Source organism: Plecotus auritus, assembly GCF_963455305.1.
Source record: "Plecotus auritus genome assembly, chromosome: 3".
Classification (NCBI taxonomy): domain Eukaryota; kingdom Metazoa; phylum Chordata; class Mammalia; order Chiroptera; family Vespertilionidae; genus Plecotus; species Plecotus auritus.
Window position 1 is genome coordinate 156,236,909 of NC_137772.1, and position 27,704 is coordinate 156,264,612.

A 27,704-nucleotide genomic window follows, 5' to 3' on the forward strand; every position below is an offset into this window, starting at 1 on the left:
GCTGGGGTCATTGTTCCTGTGCTGGGCCCTCCCCAATGCAGAGCTGACTGGCAGCCATATGTGAGTTTCTGTACGCATGGCCAATATTGTTTGTTCCACCCTGATGATTCCCTGAGAAACCACCCTTGGCTTTTTCATATGAATGGCCTGCCCTGGCTCAGGCTTCAGATTTCCTAAAATCTCTCAAGCAGCAGCTGGCATCAAACCTATCAATAAAAGGCTCAAGACCCTGCCGAAACCAGTTTGGCTCAGTGGATAGAGCGTCGGCCTGCGGACTGAGGGGTCCCGGGTTCGATTCCGGTCAAGGGCATGTACCTTGGTTGCGGGCACATCCTCAGTGGGAGGTGTGCAGGAGGCAGCTGATCGATGTTTCTCTCTCATCGATGTTTCTGGCTCTCTATCCCTCTCCCTTCCTCTCTGTGAAATATCAATAAAATATATTAAAAAAAAAAAAAAAAAAAAAAGGCTCAAGACCCTACACTAGCACCAGCCTGCCTTGCTTCTACAGCGTGGCCTCACCTGGGCACTTCCTAGTCCAATAGAAGTAAGCAGTCATCTGTATATCTCACTGTAGTTCATGCCAGGTGGCCCCAGGCAGTGGCTGACTTTGCACCTCCTTGGAAGCCCCAGAGCCAGTACACCCAGTGAAGAGCTTCAGACCATAGCATATTACAACTCTACACATCCACAAGCAACAAACTCAAGGGGCAGACTCAGTGAACACCAAAACCCCACTGAATCAAGTCCTGCTGCATAGGTATGTCACCTGCATAGCAACTCTTCCATTGTAGACATAGCTGGTCCTCACAGCCAACAGACCTAGAAGTCAATTCCTGCCAGTGATGCCAGCAGCAATCAAGGCTCAAGCACAAGACTGTGCACCCAGGCCATAAAGGGGCACACCTAGAGTGCACAGCTCAGGTGACTGGGGAGGTTGAGCCACTGGGCCCTACAGGACACCTACTACACAAGACCACTCTACCAATTCTAGGAGACATAAGAGCTCTACCTAATACATGGAAACAAACTCAGGGAAGTAGCCAAAATGTAGAGACAAAGAAACATGTCACAAATGAAAGAAATGGAAGCAAGCAAACTACTGGATACAGAGTTCAAAACAATGGTTATAAGGTTTCAAAGATCTTAATGAGAGCATCAAGGGACTTAATGAGACTTTCAAGGATCTTAGTGAGAATGTCAAAGAAAGGAACAGTCAGAAACTAAGCATACACTAACTAAAATAAAGAATAATTTACAGGTATTCAACAGTAGAGTAGAGGATTCCAAGAATCAAATCAACAATTTGGAATATGAGGAAGCAAAAATCACCCGATCAGAAGAACAAAAAGAAAAAAAATCCAAAAATATGAAGATAGTATAAGGAGACTCTGGGACAACGTCAAACATACCAACATTCGCATTATGGGGGAACCAGAAGATGAAGAGAGAGCGTGAAGAATTGAAAACCTATTTGAAGAAATAATGACAGAAAATTCCCCCTACCTCGTGAAAGAAAGCACAGAGTCCAGGAAGCACAGAGAGTCTGAAAGAAGAAGAACCCTAAGAGGCCCACACCAAGAAACATCATAATTAAAATCTAAGGGTTAAAGACAAAGAGAGAATCTTAAAAGCAGCAAGAGAAAATCAGTTACCTAAAAGGGAGTGCCCATACAACTGTCAGCTAATTTCTCAACAAAACTTTGCAGGACAGAAGGAAATGGCAAGAAATATTCAAAGTGATAAGTAGCAAGGACCAATGACCAAGATTACTGTACCCAGTAAAGCTATAAATTAGAATTGAAGGTCAGATAAAGAGTTACACAGACCAAAAAAAAAGCTAAAGGAGCTCATCACCACCAAACCAGCATTACATGAAATATTGAAGGGTATCTGTACTAATAAAAGGGTAATATGCTAATTAGACCGAGAGACCTACAGGAGACCTTCCAGACAAAGCCATGGTGGCGGGGCCGAGGCAGAGGCGGTTAGGGGCGATCAGGCCGGCAGGGGAGGGCAGTTGGGAGCGATCAGGCCGGAAAGGGGGGGGGGGGCAGTTGGGGGCGAGCATGCTGGCGGGGGCGGGGCAGGTGGGGGCTATCAGGCAAGCAGGGGGGGACAGTTGGTGGTGAGCAGGCCAGCAGGGGGGGTAAGTTGGGGGTGAGCAGGCTGGCGGGGTGGGACAGTTGGGGGCAAGCAGGCCGGCAGGGTGGGACAGTTGAGAGCAAGCAGGCCGGCGAGGGGGGGGGGAGTTCAGGCAATCAGGCCAGCAGCCGGGGGGGGGGGGGCAGTTGGGGGCAAGCAGGCCAGCAGGGGGGAAGTTGGGGCGAGCAGGCCGGTGGGGGGGGGGGGGGGGGCGGAGTTGGGGGCAAGCAGGCTGGCAGAGGGGGGCATTTGGGGGCGATTAGGCCGGCAGGCAACATGGATACAGGCAATCAGGCAGGCAGGCAGGCGAGCAGTTAGGAGTCAGCGGCAGTTGGACATCCCCAGGGGTCCCAGATTGGAGAAGGTGCAGGCCAGGCTGAGGGACAATCCCATACACACGAATATTATGCACTGGGCCACTAGTTCTTTAATAATAATAATAATAATAATAATGAAGAAGAGTTAAAAAATATTAGCTTGAAGAAGAAGGAGAAGGAGGAGGAGGAGGAAGAGAAGGAGAGAAATAGAGGAGGAGGGAAGGAGAAAGAAGAAATAAGAAGGAAGAAAGAAGAAGAAGGTTAAAAAATATTAGATCAACCAATGAACTGGTATGCATATATGCGTAACCTGTGGACACAGACAATGGGGTGGTAAGGGCCTGGGGGTAGGAGGGAGGATGGGAGCTGACCGGAAGAGGTTAATGGGGGGAAAAGGAGGACCTATGTAACACTTTCAATAAAGATTAATAGACAAAATTAAATTAAATTAACAAGATGGCAATAAATGCATATCAATAATTGAAAATAAAAGTAAACTAATAAGAAATCTAATAAACTAAACTGAATAGAGTCAGAGGCATGGAAACATGAAACAGACTGATGAATCTCAGAAGGAAGGGGTGAGGGGGTGTGTGGGAGGAGATTAACCGAAGATCTTACACTCATATATGCATTACCTAAGGACACAGACAATAGGGTGATGAAGGCCTGGAGCGGGGCAGAGCGGGGCAGGAACTGGGTGGAAGAGGACCATGGGGGGGTGGGGGGCATCTGTAATACTCTCAACAATAAAGATTCTTTTAAAAGACTATGATAAAAAACATAAAAAATAGCACTTAAAATTAAGAGTACTTCAAAGAAAGATAAACTGGAATTTGTTTTGTTATGCATGAAAGTTTTTAATTTCGTGATTATCACAATCTTTTTTTTTTAATTTTTTTCTTTATTGATTAAGGCATTACATAGGTGTCCTTATCTCCCCATTGCTCCCCGCCCCCCCACTCATGCCCTCACCCTGCTAGTGTCTGTGTCTATTGGTTAGGCTTATATGCATGCATACAAGTCCTTTGGTTGATCTACTCCATAAACAAAGATATCAGGATAACTGCTGTGTATCAATATTCAAATTTCACTTAGGTATGTTTTTAGCAAATGTTAAGCAAACTGAAAATATTCAAGAGTAAGACTAGATGAAATATTATACTCAATGGACAAATATTAAAACCATTTCCCCTAACAACAGGAACAAGAAAAAGATGCCCACTTTCACCACTCCTGTTCGACAGAGTATTGGAAGTGCTAGCCACAGTGATCAGACAAGAAGAAGAAATAAAAGGCATCCAAATTGGAAAAGGAGAAGTAAAATTCTTTATTCGAAGATGACATATTGTACATAGAAAACCCTGGAGACTCCATAAAAAAACTACTAGATTTAATAAATGAATTCAGCAACATAGCAGGATACAAAATTAACACCCAGAAACGTATGGCAATTTTAGACAGCAATAATGAACCCACAGAAAGAGAAACTAAAAAAAAAAAATTCCATTTACACCGCACCAAAAAAATTCAGGTACCCAGGAATAAAGTTAACTAAGGAGGTAAAAGACCTGTATGCGTAAAACTACAGGACGTTGAAAAAAGAGATAGAGGAAGACATAAACAAGTGGAAGAATATACCATGTTCATAGCTTGGTAGAATCAACACCATTAAAATGTCCATATTACCCAATGCAATCTATAGATTCGGTGCAATCCCCATTAAAATACCTATGGCATATTTCACAGACCTAGAACAAACTATCCAAAAATTTATATGGTATTTTAAAAAAAAAAAGACCCGCCTTAGCTGGTTTAAGCTCAGTGGATAAAACATCGGGCTGCAGACTGGAGGGTCCCAGGTTCGATTCTGGTCAAGGGCACATGTCCAAGTTGCGGGCTTGATCCCCAGTAGGGGGAATGCAGGAGGCAGCGGATCAATGATTCTTTCTCATCATTGATGTTTCTCTCTCTCTCTACCTTCCTCTGTGAAATTAACAAGAATATTTTTTTTTCTTAAAATGACCCCCAATAGCTGCAGAAATCCTGAGAAAGAACAAAGTTGGAGGGATCACAATACCAGATATCAAGCTATATGACAAAGCCACGGTTCTCAAAATTGCCTGGTACTGGAACAAGAACAGACATATAGACCAATGAAACAGAACAGAGAACCCAGAAATCAACTCAAGCCATTATGCTCAATTAATATTTGACAAAGGAGGCAAGAGTATACAATGGAGTCAAGATAGTCTCTTCAATAAATGGTATTGGGAAAATTAGACAGATATATGCAAAAAAATGAAACTAGATCACCAACTTAACCATACACACAAATAAACTCCAAATGGATAAAAGACTTAAATGTAAGACGGGAAACCATAAAAATCTTAGAAGAATCCATAGGCAGCAATATATCAAACCTATGTCGTAGCAATATCTTTACCAATAAAGCTCCTAGGACAATGGAAACTAAGGAGAAAATTAAACAAGTGGGACTACATCAAAATAAAAAGTTTCTGCACAGCAAAAGAAATCATCAATAAAACAACAAGAAAGCCCACTGCATGGGAGAACATATTTCTCAATGTTACATCCGATAAGGGTTTAATCTCCAAAATTTATAGAGAACTCATATAACTTAACAAAAGGAATATAAACAATCCAATCAAAAAATGGGCAAAGAACCTAAATATATACTTATCAAAAGAGGACATAAGGAAGGCCAAGAGACATATGAAAACATGCTCAAAGTCACTAATCATCCCAAGAGATGCAAATGAAAACGACAATGAGGTACCATCTCACACCTGTCAGAATGGCTATCATCAACAAATCCACAAACGACAAGTGCTGGCAAGGATGTGGAGAATAAGAAACCCTTGTGCACTGCTGGTGGGAATGCAGACTGGTGCAGCCACTGTGGAGAACAGTATGGAGTTTCCCCAAAAAATTAAAAATGGAGCTCCCATTTGACCCAGTAATCCCACTTCTAGGAATATATCCCAAGAAATCAGAAACCAATCAGAAAGAATATACGCACCCCTATGTTCATAGCAGCACAAGTTACAATAGCTAAGATTTGGAAACAGCCTAAGTGCCCATCAGCAGATGAGTAGATTAAAAAACTGTGGCACATCTACACAATGGAATACCATGCTGTTATAAAAAAGAAAGCTCTTACTATTTGCAACAGCATGGATGGACCTGGAGAGCATTATGCTAAGGGAAATAAGCCAGTCGGAGAAAGGTAAATATCACATGATCTCACTCATGTGTGGAATATAATGACCAAGATAAACTGATGAACAAAAATAGATCCAGGATTGGGCCTAGACGGGCTGTCAGACATCCCTCAAGGGGTCCCAGATTGGAGAGGGTGCAGGCTGGGCTGAGGGACACACACACACACACACACACACACCCGGTGCATGAAATAAAATAAAAATTTTACCAAGCATGCTAACAGAGAAACATGACCCATAATGAGAGAAGAAAATCAACCAAAAAAATAAGATCCAAAAGACACAAATAATAGGATTAGAGACAGATATTAAAACATTATTATAACTGAATCTCATATTATTCAAGACACTAGAGAAAAGTTAGAGCTCATCAAAAATATTACAAAGACCCAATTAATCTTCTAGAGATGAAAAATACAATGTCTCATATGAAAATACACTGAATAGAATAATGGTAGATTAGACATTGCAAAAAAAATACTGAATTTGAAGTTACAGCAATTAAACTATACAAAACATAAAGGGGGAAAGACTGAGAAAAGGTGAACAGAGCATCAATCAGTTGCAGGAAAACTTCAAGTGGTCTAGTACACAGATAACTGAAGTACCTCAAGGAGATGATGGACAGGAGAATCAAAAAATAACTTAAAAAAAGATAATTGCAGAGATTTTTCCAAATTTGATGAAGACTATAAACCCACCGATTTAAACAGCAAGAATCAGGGTGATGGATGGGGGTGAGCTAGAAGGGATCAATGGGGGGAAAAGGGAGACATATGGGGATAAGTTTATCGATGTTTCTCTCTCATCGATGTTTCTAACTCTCTATCCCTCTCCCTTCCTCTCTGTAAAAAAAATCAATAAAATATATTAAAAAAAAAAAATGAAAGCCACCCAAAATGGTAACTGGGTATAAATATATTTCATTTCTCATTAAACAAATCTTTGTTTAAAAAGCATAAATAGATTGGGGAAAGAAGATGGCTGCCGACGGAAAGGCATACTGCAAGACACTGTGTGAGTGAGAAAACAAAGGGAGAGTGTGTGGTCGCACAGAGAGTGTTTGTTGGTGAGTTGAGGGACAGCTATACTCCAGGAGACAGTGGGGGACTGCTGGACGGGGCTCCCCTGACCAGGCAGCCCCCACTGCTGCTGGGTTCCCTCCCAGAGCGACCGGCTCAGACGCGGAGACCGCACCATCTTGAAGGGGAAAGTGGATGTTATCGGAAGCCGGAAAAATCTACAACTACAGCACCCACCAAACAGCTGCGAACCTGAGAACATTGGTCCCTGAGTGGCGCAAGCACGCGGATTCAGAGGAGCTCTACACTCCACCACGGAAGAGTCAGATTTCTCCTGGGAGAAGGTGAGATCTCTGGTCCCGGCAGGAGAGAGAAACATGCGCATGGCGGGAGCTGGAGGACCGGGGGAAGTCTGCGCCTAGGAAAATCCGTGGCTGTTGGGGCTGGCGTGATCCGTGAATGTGGAGGGGTTCCGCAGAGCTGCTAACAGAAGGAAACTCTAAAAAGCAACCCATTTTGATCTGCGCGCAAAAGGACAGCCTAAAAATTTTAAAAGTGTGCCGGCTGCTTAGACCCAAGGGGAAAAAAGACTGCAGAGACTTGCGCACAGACCCGGAGTTCACACACTTACTCTGGCTCTTTTTTTTTTTTTTTCTTTTCCTCTTTAAATCTTTGCTTCTGATTACTAAGGCCAATACTTAGGATTACCTAATTGGGGTCACTCTAAGAGACTGCAGGGGAAAGTTGTTTTTGTGGAACCTGGGGATCAGAGCAGGGAATAACCATCAGAGAACCAGCTCTGGGGCAACCCACTCCACCAAACCAGTATTAAGTGCCACAGGGAAAACAAATCGAAACACTAGCTAGAGAGGTCCTATAGACCGGGAGGTCAATCCGGAAACACTGCCACCCAGGGGTTGAATCACAAACTGACTCTTGTGTAAAAACAAATAAAGGAAAATATGAAATAGAAAAACGTACTGCCTGCTTAAAAATCAGGACTGGCTTACACACTGAGGAGCAGCGGAACGTAGGGACCTTCAAAACTCCTGACTAGGAAACACGCGTGCCAAACAGAACAGTAGAGGAAGTGAATGGCCTTTACTACTGCACATTTTTATTTTTATTTTTTTCATCTTTTACTTAACTTTTTTTTTCCTCACTTGATTTTACCTTTTTAATCATTACATTTTTATTTTCAACCAGTATTATTACTACTACTATTTTACCTTTTCTTTTTAAAGTGTCATTTTATTTTCTCTTGATTTTACTTTGGGATTAGTCTTCCACATTCTATTTTCATCTTTCCTTTAGCATCATTTCACTCTATCTCAACTTTATCTTTATGCCAACACTCTTTCACTTTCCCCCTTTTGTTGTCCTGTTTCTCTTACCCTATTTCTGCTTTAGATTTTTCCTATTCCTTTTTACCCTGTTAAAATTTCACCCTACTTATATATCCAACTAGAGGCCCGGTGCACGAAATTCATGCATGGGGGGGGGGCCCTCAGCCCAGCCTGCACCCTCTCCAATCTGGGACCCCTCGAGGGATGTCCAACTGCCCGTCGGACATCCCTCTCACAATCCAAACGGGCAGTCGGACATCCCTCTCACAATCCAAGACTGCTGGCTCCCAACTGCTCGCCTGCCTGCCTTCCTGATTGCCCCTAACCGCTTCTGCCTGCCAGCCTGATCACCCCCTAACCACTCCCCTGCCAGCCTGATTGATGCCTAACTGCTCCCCTGCCAGCCTGTTTTCCCCTAACTGCCCTCCCCTGCAGGCCTGGTCACCCCTAACTGCCCTCCCCTGCAGGCCTGGGTCCCCCCCAACTGCCCTCCCCTGCAGGCCTGGTCCCTCCCAACTGCCCTCCCCTGATGGCCATCTTGTGTCCACATGGGGATAGGATCTTTGACCACATGGGGGCAGCCATCTTGTGTGTTGGAGTGATGGTCAATCTGCATATTACTCTTTTATTAGATAGGATAGAGGCCTGGTGGATGGGTGGGGGCCAGATGGTTTGTCCTGAAGGGTGTCCCGGATCAGGGTGGGGGTTCCATTGGGGCGTGGGGTGGCCTGGGTGAGGGGCCTGTGGTGGTTTGCAGGCCGGCCACGCCCCCTGGCAACCCAAGCGGAGGCCCTGGTATCTAAGGTTTATTTATCTTCTACAATTGAAGCTTTGTAGCCTGGAGCAGAGCCAAGCCTTCTGCTTGCTCCGTGGCAGCAGCCATTTTTGGGGGGATTTATATATCTTCTATAATTGAAACTTTGTAGCCTTAAGCGGAGGCCTGGGCCGGCCAGGGCTGCAGAAGCTTGGCTTCCTCCATCACCGCGGGCAACCCTACCCTCCTGCTCTCTCCAGCTCAGTGGCTGCCGCCATTTCTGTTTGGGTTTATGTATCTTCTATCATTGAAACTTTGTAGCCTTGAGTGGAGTCCTAGGCCGGCAAGGGCAGGCGGAAAGCTTGGCTTCCTCCATTGCCGGGGAAACCCATGCCTCCCTCCTGCTCTCTGTGGCGGTAGCCATCTTGGTTGGGTTTATTTGCATATTTGCTCCTGATTGGCTGGTGGGCGTGGCTGGTGGGCGTGGCTGGTGGGTATAGCAGAGTGATGGTTAATTTGCATATTACTCTTTTATTAGAAAGATTTCCAATCCCCTGCTCCAAGTCCATACACACCTCTCTCTGCTCTTTCTTCACTATCCAAAATTTTTTTCTTTCTGTCCTTTTGTTGTTTGACTGTTGATTATATCGATTTTTTATGCTTGTTTGTGAGATTGTTTTGCTTTTTCTTTTTGTTATTTTTGTTTTGTGTTTGTTTTTTGCTTCTGTTTTCCCTCGCCTTGCTTGATATTAGTTGTTGTTTGTAGTTTGCATTCACCTCCAGGTACTCGTTGCTGGCATTTGTTGGGATTAGTGGCTGTTCTATTGACGTTTTCTCCCCATATAGTTTTTTCCCCCCTCTTCTTTCTTATTCTCTCTCTTTTCTCTCTTATTTTTTTTCCTTTTCCCACTTTCATTTTTGCACTCCTTTTTTCTCCTCTTCTTCATTCTCTCCTATTCTCTAATTTGCCTTTTTCTGGTGGTCACCTTTATTTGGGGTTATTAATATCGTGAATACATTTGTGTTCAGTGCCTTGTGAGTTGTACCTTGTTGTGTTGTATTTTGTGCCTTTAAATCAACGCAGGAGAGAGAGAACTAAAAAGCATAAGTAAATATATGTTTGTTTGATAGGATTTGTAACACATACAAAAGTAAAACAACAAAAATAGCATAAAAGCCAGGAGAAAAGAAATCCTATCTAATAAAAGAGTAATATGCAGATTGACCATCACTCCAACACACAAGATGGCTGCCCCCATGTGGACACAAGATGGCCACCATAAGATGGCCAGCAAGGGAGGGCAGTTGGGAGGGACCAGACCTGCAAGGGAGGGCAGTTGGGGGCGATCAAGCCTGCAGAGGCGGGCAGTTAGGGGTGAGCAAGCCGGCAGAGGAGGGAAGTTGGGGGCGACCAGGCCTGCAGGGAAAGGCAGTTGGGAGGGACCCAGGCCTGCAGGGAAGGGCAGTTAGGGGTGACCAGGCCTGCAGGGGAGGGCAGTTAGGGGAAAACAGGCTGGCAGGGGAGCAGTTAGGCATCAATCAGGTTGGCAGGGGAGTGGTTAGGGGGTGATCAGGCTGGCAGGCAGAAGCGGTTAGGGGCAATCAGGAAGGCAGGCAGGTGAGCAGTTGGGAGCCAGCAGTCCTGGATTGTGAGAGGGATGTCCGACTGCCCGTTTAACAGGCAGTCGGACATCCCTCAAGGGGTCCCAGATTGGAGAGGATGCAGGCTGGGCTGAGGGACACCCCCAACCCCCCGTGCATGAATTTCATGCACCGGGCCTCTAGTGGAATATATTGTTCTAGATTATTATACTTCATGTGAAGTAGTATAACACTTAAAGATAAGTGTGGTAAGTAAAAGATGTATACTCTTAAGTCCTAAAGCAATCACTAAAATAAGTTATAACTAATAAACCAATAGAGAAAATAAACATGGAGTAATGAAAAAGAAAAGCTAGAATGGCTATATTAATATGCAACAAAAGTAAATTTCAAAGCAAAAAAATATAACCAGATACAAAAATCTATATATATAAAAGCCTAAGCAACCATTACGGTGAACAATCGGAACTACCAGACAACCAGCCTGTAGCTATGACAAGCGCTGACCACCAGGGGGCTGATGCTCAACGCAGGAGCTGCCCCCTGGTGGTCAGTGCACTCCTACAGCCAACCTCCCGTGGTCCCTCCCCACGGCCAGCCGGCCCAGATCAGCCCGAGTGGGACTGGGTGAGGAGGCCCCAATCAGCTCTAATCGCCGGCCAGGCCAAGGGACCCCACCCATGCACAAATTTGTGCACTGGGCCTCTAGTAATTTCATGAAGAAAAAAAGGCCAATGCATCAGGATAACTTAATAATCCTAAATGTTTATACACCTAATAACAGACCTTTACAAAATTTAAACTGATAGAAATGTAAGAAGAAATAGCAAACCCACAATTATAGTCAAGAGATTTCATTATCTGTCTACCATAACTGATAAAGTAGAAAGTCAGTAATATAAAAAAAAAACTTGAGTAACACTATCAACCAACTTGACCTAAGTGGCACTTACAGAACACTCCACCAACAAATACAAAATATACCTTCTTTCAAGTGTGCACAAAACATTCACCAAGACATATCATACTTTGGGCCATAAAACAAAATTTAGTAAATTCAAAAGAATTCAGGTATATGCTGTGATCACAGTGAAATTAACTTATAGATCAGTAATAGAAGTATCATTAGAACATTCCCACTTATCTAGAAGTTAGTAACATATTTCTAAGTAACCCAAGGATCAAAGAAGCATCAAAAGAGAAATTAAAAAGTATTTGAACTAACTGAAAATTCAAACACATCATATCAAAATTAGTGCAGTGCCACCAAACAGTGCTTAGTAGGAAATATGTAACACTGAATGCTTTATTAGAAAAGAAAAAAAGCTTCAAGTAAATGACATCAACTTCTACTTTAAGAAACTAGAAAAGTGCAAATTAAACCCAAAGTAAGCTGAAAAGAAAGATTAGAGGAAAAGTCAATAAATTAAAAAAAAAAATGGGGGTGGGGTCAATGAAACCAAAAGCTTAGTTCCTTGAGAATAAAACTGATAAAAGCTCTAGTCCCAGCTGGTTTGACTCAGTGGATAGAGCGTCAGCCTGCAGACTGAAGGGTCCTCGGGTCCTCGGTTCGACTCCGGCCAAGGGCACATGTCTGGGTTGCAGGCTCCATCTCCAGTAGGGGGTGTGCAGGAGGCAGCCAATCAATGATTCTCTCTCATCACTGATGTTTCTCTCTCTCCCTCCCTCTCCCTTCCTCTCTGAAATCAAGAAAAAACTTTAAAAAAGACCTGATAAATCTCTAGCCAGATTTAGAAGGAAAACACAAGAAACACAAATTACCAATATCAGAATTAGAGCATAAACATCACTATAGATTTACACATATAAAAAGATACTGCCCGGCAGGCATGGCTCAGTGGTTGAGCATGGACCCATGAACCAGGAAGTCACGGTTCAATTCCCAGTCAAGGCAAATGCCTGGGTTGTGGGCTCAATCCCCAGTGTGGGACGTGAAGGAAGCAATTGATCAATGATTCTTATCACTGATGTTTCTGTCTCTCCCTCTCTCTTCCTCTGTGAAATCAATGAAAGTATTTTTTAAAAAGACACTAAAAAGAATACACAATTTAGCCAAAACCGGTTTGGCTCAGTGGATAGAGCGTCAGCCTGCGGACTGAAAGGTCCCAGGTTCGATTCCGGTCAAGGGCATGTAACTTGGTTGCGGGCACATCCCCAGTGGGAGGTGTGCAGGAGGCAGCTGGTCGATGTTTCTCTCTCAGCGATGTTTCTGACTGTCTATCACTCTTCCTTCCTCTCTGTGAAAATCAATAAAATATATTTTAAAAAAGAAAAAAAAAGAAAAAAAAGAATACACAATTTAGACTAATTTGACAACTTAGACAAAACAGTTAAGAGACCCAACTACCCAAGCTCGCTCAAGATGAAAAAGATAACCTTAGTGGCCCATTATGAATTAAGAAAATTGAATTTGTCATTAAAACCTTCCCACAAAGAAAATTCCAAGCAGATAGTTTTACTGATGAGTTCTGCCAAATATTTAAGAAAGAAGTAATAACAATCCAACATAAACTCGTCCAGAAAAATGAAAGGAATACTTCCCAATTTAGTCTATGAAGCCAACATTACCCTAAGACCAAACTCAGACAAAAATATTCTAAGAAAATAAAACTATAGACCAATATCTCATGAACTTAGCCACTAAAAATTGAAACAAAAATTTAGCAAACTGAATCCAACAATATGTAAACAGAAAAATACTTCCTGACCAAAGGGGGCTTACCCTACTTGGGTTTGGTTTAATATTCAAAAATCAATCACTGTAATTCATCATTGTGAAAAAAATTTCAAACAAAAAACATGATCATCTTAAAGGACACAGAAAAAGCATTCCACAAAATCTAACATCCATTTCTGACAAAAACTCTCAGTAAACTAGGAATCGAAGAAAATGTCCTCAGCCATATAAAAAAGCATCTATGAAAACACTACAGCTGACATCATATACTTAAAACACTGAATGTTTTCTCCTAAGATGAGGAACAAGATAAGTATGTTCACTCTTACTACTTCTACTCAATGCTATACTTGAGGTTTTAGATACTGCAATAAAGAAAAATAAGTAAATAAAGACATCTAGATTGGAAAGAAGTAAAACAACTTATTGGCAGATGACATGAGTGTCTATGTAGAAAAATTGAATGAAATCTACATAAAAACTACTATAACTAAGTGACTTTATTTAGCAAGGATCCAAGACTCAGGTCAATATACAAAAATCAGTTACTATGTTTTTATAAATACCAATGAACAATCAAAGTGGGATTTTCAAATATAGCATTTAAATAACATCAAAAATATGAAATACTCCAGTATAATAAATCTGACAGATGTGCAAGACTTCTAAACTGAAAATTATAAAACATCTGAGAAAAATGAAAGACAAACCTAAATTAAATAAGAAATACACCAGCCCTAACTGGTTTGGCTCAGTGAACCTAGTATCATTGGCCTGCAAACTGAAGGGTCCCGGTTTCAATTCAAGGGCACATGCCCAGGTTGCAGGTTCGATCCCCAGTGGGGGGCATGAAGGAGGCAGTTGATCAATGATTCTCATATTGATGTTTCTATCTTTCTCTCCCTCTCCCTTCCTCTCTGAAATCAGTAAAAATAAAAAATGAAAATAATTTAGTTTTTTTTAAAAAAAAAGAAATATACCATGTTCATGGCTCAGATGAATCAATGTGGTTAAGATGTCCATTCTCTCCAAATTGATCTCTAGATTGACTGCAATGTCAATCAAAATCCCAGCGGGCTCTTTTGAAGACAATAACAAAAGCTGATTCTAAAATTGGTATGAATATTCAAATGACCTAGAATAACCAAATCAGCCTTGAAAAAGAGTAACAGTGGAGCACTAACATACCTGACTATAAGATTCAGTATAAGTCTATATAGTAATCAAGAAAGTGCGGCACTGAAGAGAAACAAATGGATTGATAGTACAGAATAGATTTCAGAAACAAATTTTATAGACATATAAAGTTTGTTTTAGACAAAGGTACAAAAGCAACTCAGCAAATAGAGGATAGTCTTTTCAACAAATAGTGCTTAAACTTTAAAATGGGTATTTCTGGCCTTGGGTTCAGAAAATTTTTAGAAATGACACCAAAAAGCATAAAATATTGCTAAATCATCAAAATTGAATTCGTTTTATCTTCAAAAGACACTTAAGCAAATGAAAAGCCCCGGATCAGGAAGGGAAAATATATTTGCAAATCACATATCTAATAAAGGGTTTGTATCCAAAACATAAAAAGAACTCTCAAAAATCATTAACAGGCAAATGAACAACAGTTTAAAATAAAATGGGCAAAAGGTTTAAACAGACACTACCTAAGATACAGGATCGGCATATAATAACATGAAAAGATACTAAACACCATTAGTTATTAGGGAAATGCAAACTGAAACCCTATGAGTCTTACCTGACATTCCCCAACGAATATATACAAACTTCCTGCCTCGGCCCACTCTGAACTCACCTCTTCCCTCAAAGCCTTGTGCCATTTTGGTGTGCAATGTGTTCAGTGTACCTAGAACACCCTTTTACAATTTGTTTCTGCAAATAACTTCTACTAAATCCTGCAAAAGAGCACAAGCAATAGCTTCTCCAAACTCTTCCAACAACCCCCATTCCACCTAATCTGATTTAGAAGTTCCTTCATTCATACACTCAAATTTATTGAGATCCAACTAGTTGCTAGGAAATAAAAGGTGTTGGTGGAAAAACACACACACTGAAAAAAGTGTCTGACTAAACTGGTAATGTCATATAAACCAGTAACTCTATGGTCATAGCAGAATGTCAATTTGTTATTTCTTCGATAAATATTTAGCGTCTACCTACAATATGCCCAGCATAAAGTAAGCTTAGAAGGTATAAATAAGATTCAGTCATTGCCTTCATAGCACTTACAATCTAATTAGAGATTAAGATAACAAGTAATCACAGCATATAAGAGAAGTATAAATAAGCTACCACAAATAAATGATACATAACCTAGACTTAAGAGGCTCAAACAGGATGAGAAATAAGGAAGACTTAACCAGAGTGACATATAAGCTGAGACCTGAAGAATGGCAATTTTAACTAGAAGAGGATTTATGTTCTATACAAAGAGCAGAAATTCAGAATATGGTTATAACCCAGATCAGAATAGAAGCTAGTGTTGAGAGACAAGAGTAGAGATCAGATCACAAAGGGTTTTATAAGCTATTCTCAAGAATTAGGGAGTTTGTAATTTATCCAGAAGAGAATCTTTGCCACTAAAGAGTCATTAGACTCCTGGGAATGCCATAGTCAGACTTGCCTTATTCTAACACCCTGGCTGTAAAGCCAAGAATAAACAGCTGCAGTAATCCAGGGAGGGAGAGACTCATGGTGGCTTGAACTAAGGCAGCAGCAGTGGGGATGAGGAAAGGCAGAAGGCCTAGAAAGTTATTTAAAAAGGTAAAATGTTAGGACTACATGACTGATCAGATGTGGGAGGTGAAGGGGATAAGAGTCAAGGACAAAACTGAGTAGATGAGGTAAGTAGGGTATACAGAAGTAAACGATGAGTGTTCTTTAGGACACGTTAATCAGTAATGACTGTGGAACTAAATAAATGTAGAACATAGGATGATTTTAAGGGTAACAAACCACAGAAATTCTGAATTAGTATTGCTTTTTAAGGACATTAGTGTGCCAAACAATATCAGACAGGAGGGCAGAAATAATTTAGCAGTCCGGAGAGCTATAACAAGGACTAAGTGAATGACTTATCTTATACTAACAACTCTATATACATTACTAGGGGCCCAGTGCACAAATTTGTGCACCTTGAAAGGAACTGTGGGCCGCGAGGCTGCGGTGAGCACAGGGGCGAGTCTTGGGCCATCCTCTGCTCCCCGACCCGGCCCCTCCCACCACGGCCCCCAGTCCCTTCTGCCAACAGCCCCCACTTCCGCCACCACTGCCACTCCCACACGCTGACAGCGCCGGCCCCATTCACACCCACTGACGGCACAGAGAGACTGGGGCCTGCAACAGCAGCAGGTACAAGCGGGGCCAGAGCCATCAGCAGGTGCAAGCAGCAGCTGCTGCCCCAATGACCCCTCAGGAGCAGGGGGAGATGGAGGAGCCCTCAGGGGTGATTGGGGCCAGCAGCCACCGCTCGCACGCACTGATGGCGCCGAGCAATCAGGACCAGCGCCAGGCACCACCAGCAGGTGCAAGCAGGGCCGGCAGCAGGTGCGAGCACCTGGCAGGACCGCGGCACACAGGAGCAAAGAATTTTCAGTAACCACCAGAGGCTCGCCCCGATGACAACAACTGGAGCCCCTGCTCACCTGCTCCACCATCCCACTGCAGCCAACGCCCACCATGTTCTGCGCTCTGCCACCTGCTGCCGACGCACGCCATGTTCCACGCGCGCCGCCTGGTGGTCAGCGCACGTCATAGCAACTGGTTGTTTTGCCGTTCGGTCTATTTGCATATTAGGGCTTTATTTTACACACACACACACACACACACACACACACACACACGCAATTGCAGAATACGAGATTGTTAATAGATTTCATAAGGATTTCCTTCCACAAAAAAGTGCCAGACATAGGGCGTCATTTAATGCCGGTGGTCTTGATCCAGCATCTAGAAGGTTTCAGGAAACCTGGAGAAGGGACTGTGCATAAATAAGAGTCTAGAAACAAAACATAATTTTGAAAGGCATATGGGGGGGCAGAGGAGCTTGGCTGAAGAAACCAAGTTCTCCTTGTCTCAGGATCCCTTGCTTTTTATTAACACAATTTGTCCTAAGGCAAGGTGGAACGACACACATCAAAGGCCTGAAAAGGCCTACAGAGTCCATTGTCAGGTTGGGGAACTGCCTTCGGCTGTTCAGGTGTTTGCCCAACAGGAGGCAATAACATGTAGATTAAGATGCCCGAGCTGTCTGGCAGCAAACAATCATCCTTTTCAGGTTTGGGGAAATGCCTTTAGCCATTCCCAACAGGCGATAACATATGTGACTCAGCCCTTGTTGAGTCCCCAAGTTCCATCAACCTTTTGATGAAACTCTTGCAATTATGACATGCTGGAACTGGCTTCCGGCAAAAAGTGAAAATGAAAAGGTTGCATTATAATTTTTCATTTAGTCCCAGCAGCTATGTCCAAAGGAAAGACTTGACATTTGAACTTTGTCAAAAAGTCATGTTTTTTATTAATTCATATTGAAGTAAATTGTTAAAATTGCTTAATTTAACTGTACTGTGTCAAGAATGAGAAGTCTGTGTTTAGCCATTCTTGTATCCAAAGAACTCAACACACAAAGATACTCAAATGTTCGTTAAACTAAAGAACTCCAAAAAAAAAAAAAAAAAAAAAAAAAAATGGCATACTCATATTGTATCCTGTACCAGCAAAGTACTACCATGTTATAAGATCTATTCTAGGAAAAGAAATAGTCTCTGGGAAAATCTACTAAGTACCAAGAATATCCTTTATCTTTCTTTTTTTTTTTTAATATATTTTATTGATTTTTTAACAGAGAGGAAGAGAAAGGGACAGAGAGTCAGAAACATCGATGAGAGAGAAACATCGATCAGCTGCCTCCTGCACACCTCCCACTGGGGATGTGCCCGCAACCAAGGTACGTGCCCTTGACCGGAATCGAACCTGGGACCCTTCAGTCCGCAGGCCGACGCTCTATCCACTGAGCCAAACCGGTTTCGGCTCCTTTATCTTTCTTAAGCACAAGGGTTTCACACACTATAAGCACATCTAAAAGAAATTGGAAGCGGTCAAATTTAAGCTACAAAATAAGTTCTTACTCAGAATGCCACAAATTCTAAGAAAAAATAACAACTGATTTCCCACTTGTTTCAAGTTATTTTCAATAGAAACAAATTCTAATACAACCACAGTAAAAAACACAGACCTAGAGTAAAATGTAAGGGTATAAAAACATAGGACTTTTTAACTTCAAGACAAGAGTGCTATCATTAGTGAGCCCATCTCTCTCACTCTAGTTCTCCCTAATTTTCTCTACCTTCTTGTAGGTTCCTCTTCACTGACTACCTATGTGCCAGAATCTATGCTAGATGCAGGTGAAATACTGCAGGCCCTGCCCTCATGATGTCTACAGGTCTTCAGATTACAAAAATTCACAATACAATTATTTAGTCTACAGGCCTTCAGAATACAAATATTCACTAGAAATACAGCAACTTCAAGGACTTTAAAATTATATTACATTTCTTATTTAGACATGGTAAAAGGGTGGTTGTTAGCTAATGTGTTCCTTCTGAAGAACTGAAGTGTACAAGCTCCAAGGTAAGGGGCTATTTGTATCCCCAATGCCTAATATAGTGACTGGAACAAATTAGGTGCTTAATAAATATTTGCTTAAAAATTAAACTGTAACCAACAAAGGCATTGGGCATAAGAGCAAAATCTATTTTAAGCTATCTCCTGTCTCCTACCTTCTCTGTAAATTCAACTCATTCCACTAATTCAACTCTGTTCACCTGTAAAAAATGAAGCAGAATGGCCTTGTCCCCATATCTTCCCTCATTATTCACAAGAGGATGTCACTCCTTCCATTTGGTTAACACCTATGTATGGTTCTGCACATACATAGCAATGAAGAATAGCTGAACTCCAAAAATCAGGGTTTATTATCAAACTCAAACCCACTTTCAAAAGCTAAGAAAAACCATATATAAGAAAACAATCCATACACTCATGATGCAAAAAAAAAAAAAAAAAAAAAAAAAAAAAAAAAAAAACCTACCCTTGACTTAAGTCAAATCAGAGAATTGAAAACATCAAACTAGTACCCTGTATTCACTGAGTTACTGAACTACCCATTGGCAAAAAACCAACAGCATACTAAGGGGCAATACAGGGTCCTAAGGATACAAAACACCATACAATCACATTCATAATATTACATACTATAAAGCAGCGGTCACCAACCTTTTGGACCTTGCAACTACCGGTTGGCGACCACTGCTATAAAGAATCTACAGAAGACTTTATACTCTGGTCTAACCTTCAGAAACTAGTTTTTGGGATTTTTACTTTTGGTCTTATTTTATCATAGATCCTATAATTCTTACAACTGATCAGGTTCCCCTCTTTACTTTGGCTGCTAGAAAACTTACAGCCAAACTAGAGCTCACTAAAGCATACAGTTTAATAGTTGTACTTCAGTTTCATCTACCTTCCATACCTTTATTTACTTTCCTTTTGCCTCCTTTTCCCCTCTAGTTTATTTTACATAACTATTATTAATTTCACATTTGTGAAGAGTCTTTATCTTGGCACAAAACAGCAGCAAAAATAAACATTCAATTATTTCCAAACCAAAAATAACCTGACTATCTTAAGAAAGTCTGAAATAGCTTCCTTAACAATAATAAAAATGGCAGCCAACCTTTACTGAGCACTTGATGCCAGACATTATTCTAAATGTTAGGCAAACATTAACTCATTTAATCCTCTCTACAATTCCATGATGGAAATACAATATAATTATTATTCCCAATTTACAAATGAGAAAAATGGGGCACAAGAAAGTTAAGAAATTTGCCCAAAGTAACACAGGTATAAAGCAATGGAGGGTTTAAACCTGGGCCAGTGGTTGGCAAACTGCGGCTGTTGACTATTGAGTTTGCTGACCACTGACCTAGGCCATTAGGCTCCATCTCTTTAAACACTGCCCTACTGTGATTTTTTTCATTCATCAAAACTACATGATTCCTAAAAACACGGTATTTCTCAATTCCCAAAATAACAATGAGAATTAGAACTAGAGGTTAACTTCAAAAATGAAATTCAGCACTAGATGGAGTGACTCAGTTAGTTGAAGCATCATCCCGTAGGTGGCAGTTCGAGTCCCAGTCAGGGCACACACCTAGGTTTCAGGTTCTAGTCCCAGTCAGGAGGCAACCAATTGATGTTTCCCTCTCACATTGATATTTCTCTTTCTCTTTCTCTCCCTCTCTCTCCCCCACCTCCTTTCCTCCCTCCCCTTCCTCTCTCTAAAAAAAATAGATAGCTTACTCACCAGATACTTCCCCTAATGCCTAAAATTAAGCCAAGTATTAAAATTATTCCCAGTTATCAGACCATCATATTATCTTTTTTTAAATGCAATTCAGCCCCAGCCAGTTTTGCTCAGTGGATAGAGCTTCGGCCTGAGGACTAAGTGTCCCGGGTTCGATTCTGACCAAGGGCATATGCCTGGGTTGCAGGCTCAGTCTCCAGTGGAGGGCATGCAGGAGGCAGCCAATCAATGATTCTCTCTCATCATTGATGGTTGTTTTTTTTTCTCTCCCTCTCCCTTCCTCTCTGAAATCAGTAAAAATATATTAGGGGAAAAAAGGAGCCGAAACCGGTTTGGCTCAGTGGATAGAGCGTCGGCCTGCGGACGGAAGGGTCCCAGGTTTGATTCTGGTCAAGGGCATGTACCTTGGTTGCGGGCACATCCCCAGTAGGGGGTGTGCAAGAGGCAGCTGATCCATGTTTCTCTCTCATCGATGTTTCTAACTCTCTATCCCTCTCCCTTCCTCTCTGTAAAAAATCAGTAAAATATATTTTTTGGAAAAAAAAAAAGGAAATTCACAGACATACTAAAACCATATTCTTAATCTTTAAAATTCCATACCTAACCAATGACTTGCAGGGAAATTAAGATGATGAATAACACCTACAGAGCATTTACTATGTGCCAGGCTTTGCTCTAGTACAGTGGTCGGCAAACTCATTAGTCAACAGAGCCAAATATCAACAGTACAACGATTGAAATTTCTTTTGAGAGCCAAAATTTTTAAACTTAAACTTCTTCTAACGCCACTTCTTCAAAATAGACTCGCCCAGGCCGTGGTATTTTGTGGAAGAGCCACACTCAAGGGGCCAAAGAGCCGCATGTGGCTCGCGAGCCACAGTTTGCCGACCACTGCTCTAGTATATCTTCTTGTTAATGCTAACAATCCCATAAAGTAGGTACTATTGTCATTCCCATATACAGGTGAGGAGACTGAAGTACAGAGGTTAATTTGACTGAAGTCAGTAATAAGTGTAAAAATAGTTTTTGAAACTAGCTTGGCTCTAAAGTCAAGCTCTTACCTCTTATCTTACACTGCTTCTCCATATGACAGATTAACTTCCTGCATCCATCACTTCCTACATTAAAAGTTCAAAGCAAGCGAGAGAGGAACCAAGATGGTGGCATAGGTAAACACCTGAACTTGCTGCCTCGCACAACCACTTCAAAACTACAACTAAAAGACAAAAAGGATATCACCCAGAACCACGGGAAGGCTGGCTGAGTGAAATTTATACAACTAGAAGGAAAGAGAAAAGCACACTGAGACTGGGAGGAGGTGTGGAAGTGAAGTGCAGAGGCACACGCGTGCGAAAAGGGCTGGCAACTGAGTACGCTGTTGTCTTTCTATTGGGAGGGAGATACAAGCTCCTGACTGCTCTGAACTCCAGTTCCAGGCGAGACTCTGGGGACCCAGACTCGTACGGAGAGAAACTGGACTGTCTGGCAAACGGCCAGAACATGAGGGCAGCTTTCTCTCAGAGGTGCTTGCAGCGATCATTGTTCCTGCACAGTGCCAAGGGACACAGAGACCCAGGGACCTCTTCGGGGCAGGGCTGACGGTCAGCCATTGCTGTTTGCTCCGCCCTGGTGATTCCCTGAGACCCAATTTACAACCCCACCCAAGCTGTGAGCAGAGGCTTTTGCATATGAATGGCCTGGCCTTTTGCAATCTAAAACCTAACATACTGCAGCTGGGTCAGAGAGCCACAGAGCCTCCAAAGAAGAAGGCCCAAAGCTGGACAGCAACTTGCACTGCTTCACAGCTGGGCCTCATCTGGGCACCTCCAAACCCCAAAGAGGAGGAATCTGCAGATGTCTCTGTAGCTCCTGCTGGGTGGCCTCAGGGGGTGGCTGACTTTGCACCTCCTTGGAAATCCAAGAGCCAGTGTACCAAGTGGTCAGAGTGAGACCATCCAGATTACAACTCTTCACATCCATAAGAGACACGCTCAGGGGGCAGACTCAGTGAGCTCCAAAGCCCCATTGAAGCAAGTCTTGCCTCATAAGGGTGTCTCCAGCACAAAAGTTCTCCCATTGTAGACACAACTGATCTTCACAGTCAATTGGCCTGGAGGTCAATTCCTCCCAGTGATACCATACCAACAGCAATCAAGGCTTAACTCAGACCTCCTCAAACTGCGGCCCGCCGAGGACATTTATCTGGCCCGCCGGGTGCCGCTGCCTGTCCTGCTTAGCAGCCGACTCGTCCCGGGCCCGCAGTGCGCATAGGAATTTGTTCATAGTTTTTTTTTTAAGCTATACTCCGGCCCTCCAATGGTCTGAGGGACAGTGAACTGGCCCCCTGTTTAAAAAGTTTGAGGACCCCTGGAACTACAACAAGACTTTGCACACAGCCCACAAAGGGGTGCACCAGGAGTGTCCACCTCAGGTAATTAGGGAGGCTGAGCCACTGGGCCCTATAGGACACCTAGCACACAAAGCTATTCTATCAATACAGGGAAGCAGCCAAATTGCGGAGACAAACAGGTCACAAATGAAAGAAATGGAGGAAAGCAAACGACTGGATATAGAGTTCAAAACCACGGTTATAAGGTTACTCAAGAATCTTCTAGAAACCTCCGAGAAATTTAGTGAGACCTTCAAGGATATGAAAACGGACCAACTAGAAATTAAGCATACACTGACTGAAATAAAGAATAATATACAGAGATCCAACAGCGGACTAGAGAATCCCAAGAATCAAGTCAAAGATTTGAAATACAAAGAAGCAAAAAACACCCAACAGGAAAAGCAAAAAGAAAAAAGAATCCAAAAATATGAAGATAGTGTAAGGAGCCTCTGGGACAACTTCAAGTGTACCAACATCCGAATTATGGGGGTGCCAGAAGTAAAGAGAGCAAGATACTGAAAACCTATTTGAAGAAATAATGACTGAAAACTTCCCCCACCTGGTGAAAGAAATAGACTTACAAGTCCAGGAAGCGCACAGAACCCCAAACAAAAGGAATCCAAAGAGGACCACACCAAGACACATCATAATTAAAATGCCAAGGACAAAAGACAAAGAAAGAATATTAAAAGCAGCAAGAGAAAAACAGTTACCTACAAGGGAGTACCACACGATAGCTGATTTCTCAACAGAAACTATACAGACCAGAAGGGAGTAGCAAGAAATATTCAAAGTGATGAATAGCAAGAACCTACAACCAAGATTATTCTACCCAGCAAAGCTATCATTTAGAATTGAAGGTCAGATAAAGAGCTGCACAGATAAGAAAAAGCTAAAGGAGTTCATCACCGCCAAACCAGTATTATATGAAATGCTTAAAGGTATTCTTTAAGAAAAGGAAGAAGAGTCCTAGCTGGTTTGGCTCAGTGGATAGAGCATTGGCCTGCAGACTGAAGGGTCCCTGGTTCGATTCCGGTCAAGGACATGTACCTTGGTTGCGGGCACATCCCCAGTAGGGGGTGTGCAGGAGGCAGCTGATCGATGTTTCTCTCTCATCGATGATTCTAACTCTCTATCCCTCTCCCTTCCTATCTGTAAAAAATCAATAAAATATATTTTTTTTAAAAAGGAAGAAAAAGGTAAAAATAAAAATTATGAACAACAAAGTGACAACAAATACATATCTATCAACAAGTGAATCTAAAAATCAAGTGAATAAAAAAATCTGATGAACAGAATAAACTGGTGAATATAATAGAATCAGGGGCATAGAAGGGAGTGGACTGACAATTCTCGGGGGGAAGGGGGTGTGGGGGGTGAGGGAAGAGACTGGACAAAAATCATACACCTATGGATGAGGACAGTGGCGGGGTAAGGGAAGGGGGTGGGGTGAGAACCGGGTGGAGGGGAGCTATGGGGGGGAAAAAAGAGAAACAACTAATAATCTGAACAATAAAGATTTATTTTATTTAAAAAAGTTCAAAACAAGCAAAGTATACTCATTAGAAAAGTTACTCTACATCTCAGAGCTCAACACTGAGAGATTCTATTTCAATAGAGTGGGGTTGTAGCCCAGGATCTGTATTTTTTTTAATGTTTTTATTGATTTTAGGAAGAGAGAAACATTAAATAGGCTGCCTCCTGCATGCCCCCTACTAGAGATCAAGCCCACAACCTGGGGGCTTGTGCCCTGAACAGTAATCAAACCAGTGACCTCTTGGTTCACAGGCTGACACTCAACCACTGATCTTGGTTCACAGGTTGATGTTCAACCACTGACCCACACCGGCTGGGCAGCATCTGTATCTTTTAAAGGTACCACATGTGATTTCTTGTGAACATTGGTTAACATCCCCTGCCCTAGGTTTCTAAAATAGACAGGACTTAGCTAAACATTTTTGGAGGGAGGGATGGCTGGAGGAGGTAAATAGAGACACACACGTACACAACCTCTCATATATATGTATATATATTTCCCCCCAACTCCCCTTTCCCAAAAGATAATGTGGGTTTTTATGCCTTGAGGACTATTTTAATGGTGACAGTAACAAAATAAAAAAAAAATAGTTTGTTTCTTAAAGCAAGAGAGGATCAGATTTGTGCATTAGAAAAATAACTCCAGTGGTGGTGTAGAGAGGTGACTGTGGGCAAAGAGACTGCAGACAGGGAGAGGAAAAAAGTTAGCTAAGAACTCATAACTACAGGTAAACGAAAGGACTGAATGAACTAAACATTGAGAATGAAGAGGATGCAGCAAATTTAAGAAACATCATTACGGTAAAACGGCTAGGACTTGGTTATTGATTAAACACTGTTATAGAAATGGACATCTCCAAGTTTGTTTTACATGCATACAGGTGAATGATGCTGCCATGAAACTAAATCTGAGCTCACTGAGAGAATAAGTGACTTTTGTGGATCATGATAGTATTATTTGGAAGAGGGGTAGTTTTTGGCATGAAAATATAGTTTATAGAAGTGATGGGAATGGGTGTGAATATGCAATGAGAACAAATGGTGATAGAGTTATGAAATAGACTAATTTTAAGAAGTCAGATTAGGAAAGGTAAGTAGCTAGGAGGCAGTTCGATTAATTAATAGTCATACTTCAGTTTCATCTACCTTCCCTACCTTTATTTACTTTCCTTTTGCCTTTTTCCCTCTAGTTTATTTTATATAACTATATTAATTTTATAGTTGTGAATAGCCTGGGAGGCAGGGTGAAAAAAGTCTTACATTTCACAGCTGTTTCATCATCTCAGGGGTTCTTTCAAAATCAATCCACACCTGAAAGAGGAAATTCTCCCTCTTGAAAAGTCTTAGAGTGAATCAAGTCCAGATGGAAAATCAAATGGGATAACCTTCATATACACGGCTTTACAGCTGTGAAGAATAAGTGAAACAGTTTATTCTTGTATTTTTACTTATTAGTTGTATTATTTTCCATACGAACAACTATAAAACTACTTTTGCCCCATTCTGTATGTAATGAGTCAAGTAGATCAGCACCCACCCTTAAGACAAAACTGACAATGACAAGAAACCAAAGAGCGTGAATAATCCCAATTGATGACCATTTAAAAAGCCAGTATGCAGAATTAAGTAATGTTTAATGCTTTTGTTATTTCATGTAATCCTAATGACTACAATACAAAAAATGATTGACATCACCTCCATTTTAGAGATAAACAATACAGAGGTCATGCTTGCTCAATTCCCCAAGGTCACATTTCAGATTATCAGTAAAGCCACGACCATAGATATTATTCCGCGATGTAGTCTAGTACAAACCACAAGTGCTGCCAAATAATTCAAAATGGGGTGGGGAGGTCAGCACAGGGAAAATGAGTGAAACGCAAAGAACAGAGGAAGCTATCTACAAGTAAAGAGTCCTTAGTGTGGGATGAGTCATCACCAGACCCAACTGTGTACAAAATACTCCCGCAACGGGAAATGCTGCCAGGGGTATGTCGTGATAGTCCTAAATAACAAGCTAATTTGAAGAAATCAGGTGTGCTTTCGCAACGTCAACAGGCACTACAAAATGAAATCTCCCTAGTTCCTAACGAACTAGGCGGGGGGCACTGACCGCCTCCTTAAAAAAGCACCAAAGATACTTCCAGAGTAACAGCAAAGAGACGTCTAGGGAATAAATACCTAACACCTTCGTAGGCAAGCGTGGGATAGAAGCACGCCCTTTTGCTCACAAGCACCAACCAACTCAGCAGTCTGGTAAAATGGATCGAACACACTGTTTTCTTCCGTGCGCAACTGCTGCACGGCACCTGTTTTCAGCTCCTCTCTAAGGGCCTTCACCACGAGTAAAGCAGAGAAAGGCAAGGGCAAACGAGATTAAGGCCTCAAAGAGAGGAAGCCGCAGGAGTCAAAAGAGCAAACATGGAGAACTAAAAAAGTGAGCCGGAAAAAAGAAAGGAACTGGGCAACCACCTGTCCCTAAGGAAAAGTAATACAAATAACAGCTCCCCACCCCGGGGTGGAATAGACCACCACAGTGCCGAGGCCTAGCTGGCCTTGGAGCGGGAACCAGGCGTCTAATTCCCCGACTGAGCCGGCATTCCCGAGAAAACAGCTGACACCGCCAAGTCCTCTTCTCCCACACCCGCCACGGGCTGTTCCTGGTACAGAAAAGCCCTCGCATCCCTCCCCGGCCGGCCTCCAAGCAGCAAAAGCATCCCCCATTACAGAAAAAGGCGAGGCGTTTCCCGTGGCCGTTACTTACCTTCCCGCTCACTACACCCGCCACCGCCATGTTTCCTGCGCGGGCCTGTGATGACGTAGCAGCGCCCCACGTGTCTCTCGGACTCACAACAACATCCGTCAAAACTAGGCTGATTTCCGGGAGGGAAAGGGGCGGGAAGTAGACGGAACGGCGCGACGTGAAGGGGAGGGGCGGGAGGAGCCGTCTGACGCATGCGTGGTGAGTAGGGCTCGGAGGCAGCTAGGGTGGAGTCTCTGGTGCACACTGCGCATGTGTCTGTGTGTTTTTCTAAGAGGGAAGCTGAATTGACTTGGTTTTGCCTTGGGGTTTGCGGAGGAGTGAGACTCAGCCAATCGCCTGCCAATTCATTTCGGTGAGAACACCACTTTGGGAGCCAGCGAACGTAGTCCTGGGTTTGTGGCTGTAAGCAAGTCACTTCCTCCTTCCGCTTCAGCCTCAGTTTCTCATCTGTAACATTGAGATGATGGAGCTGTGGTGAAGATTCAAGGAATCCTGGCCCTCTATCTGA

At 42.4% G+C, this 27,704-nt stretch overlaps 1 protein-coding gene across 3 annotated transcripts in view; it reads right to left on the reverse strand.

Annotated features, from left to right (window-relative positions):
• Positions 1–27,273, reverse strand: part of TBC1D15 (TBC1 domain family member 15) — a 91,028-nt gene extending 63,755 nt beyond the window's left edge. For 2 of the 3 annotated variants that reach the window (XM_080662704.1, XM_080662703.1), the window contains exon 1: positions 27,197–27,267. In XM_080662704.1, coding sequence (XP_080518830.1) covers positions 27,197–27,226 — 30 coding nt within the window. In that variant the 5' untranslated portion in view covers positions 27,227–27,267. Of the gene's footprint in view, positions 1–25,692; positions 25,840–27,196 lie in introns of all 3 variants that reach the window. The other variant, XM_080662705.1, reaches the window with a different exon arrangement.
• Between the last annotated feature and the right edge of the window lie 431 nt (positions 27,274–27,704).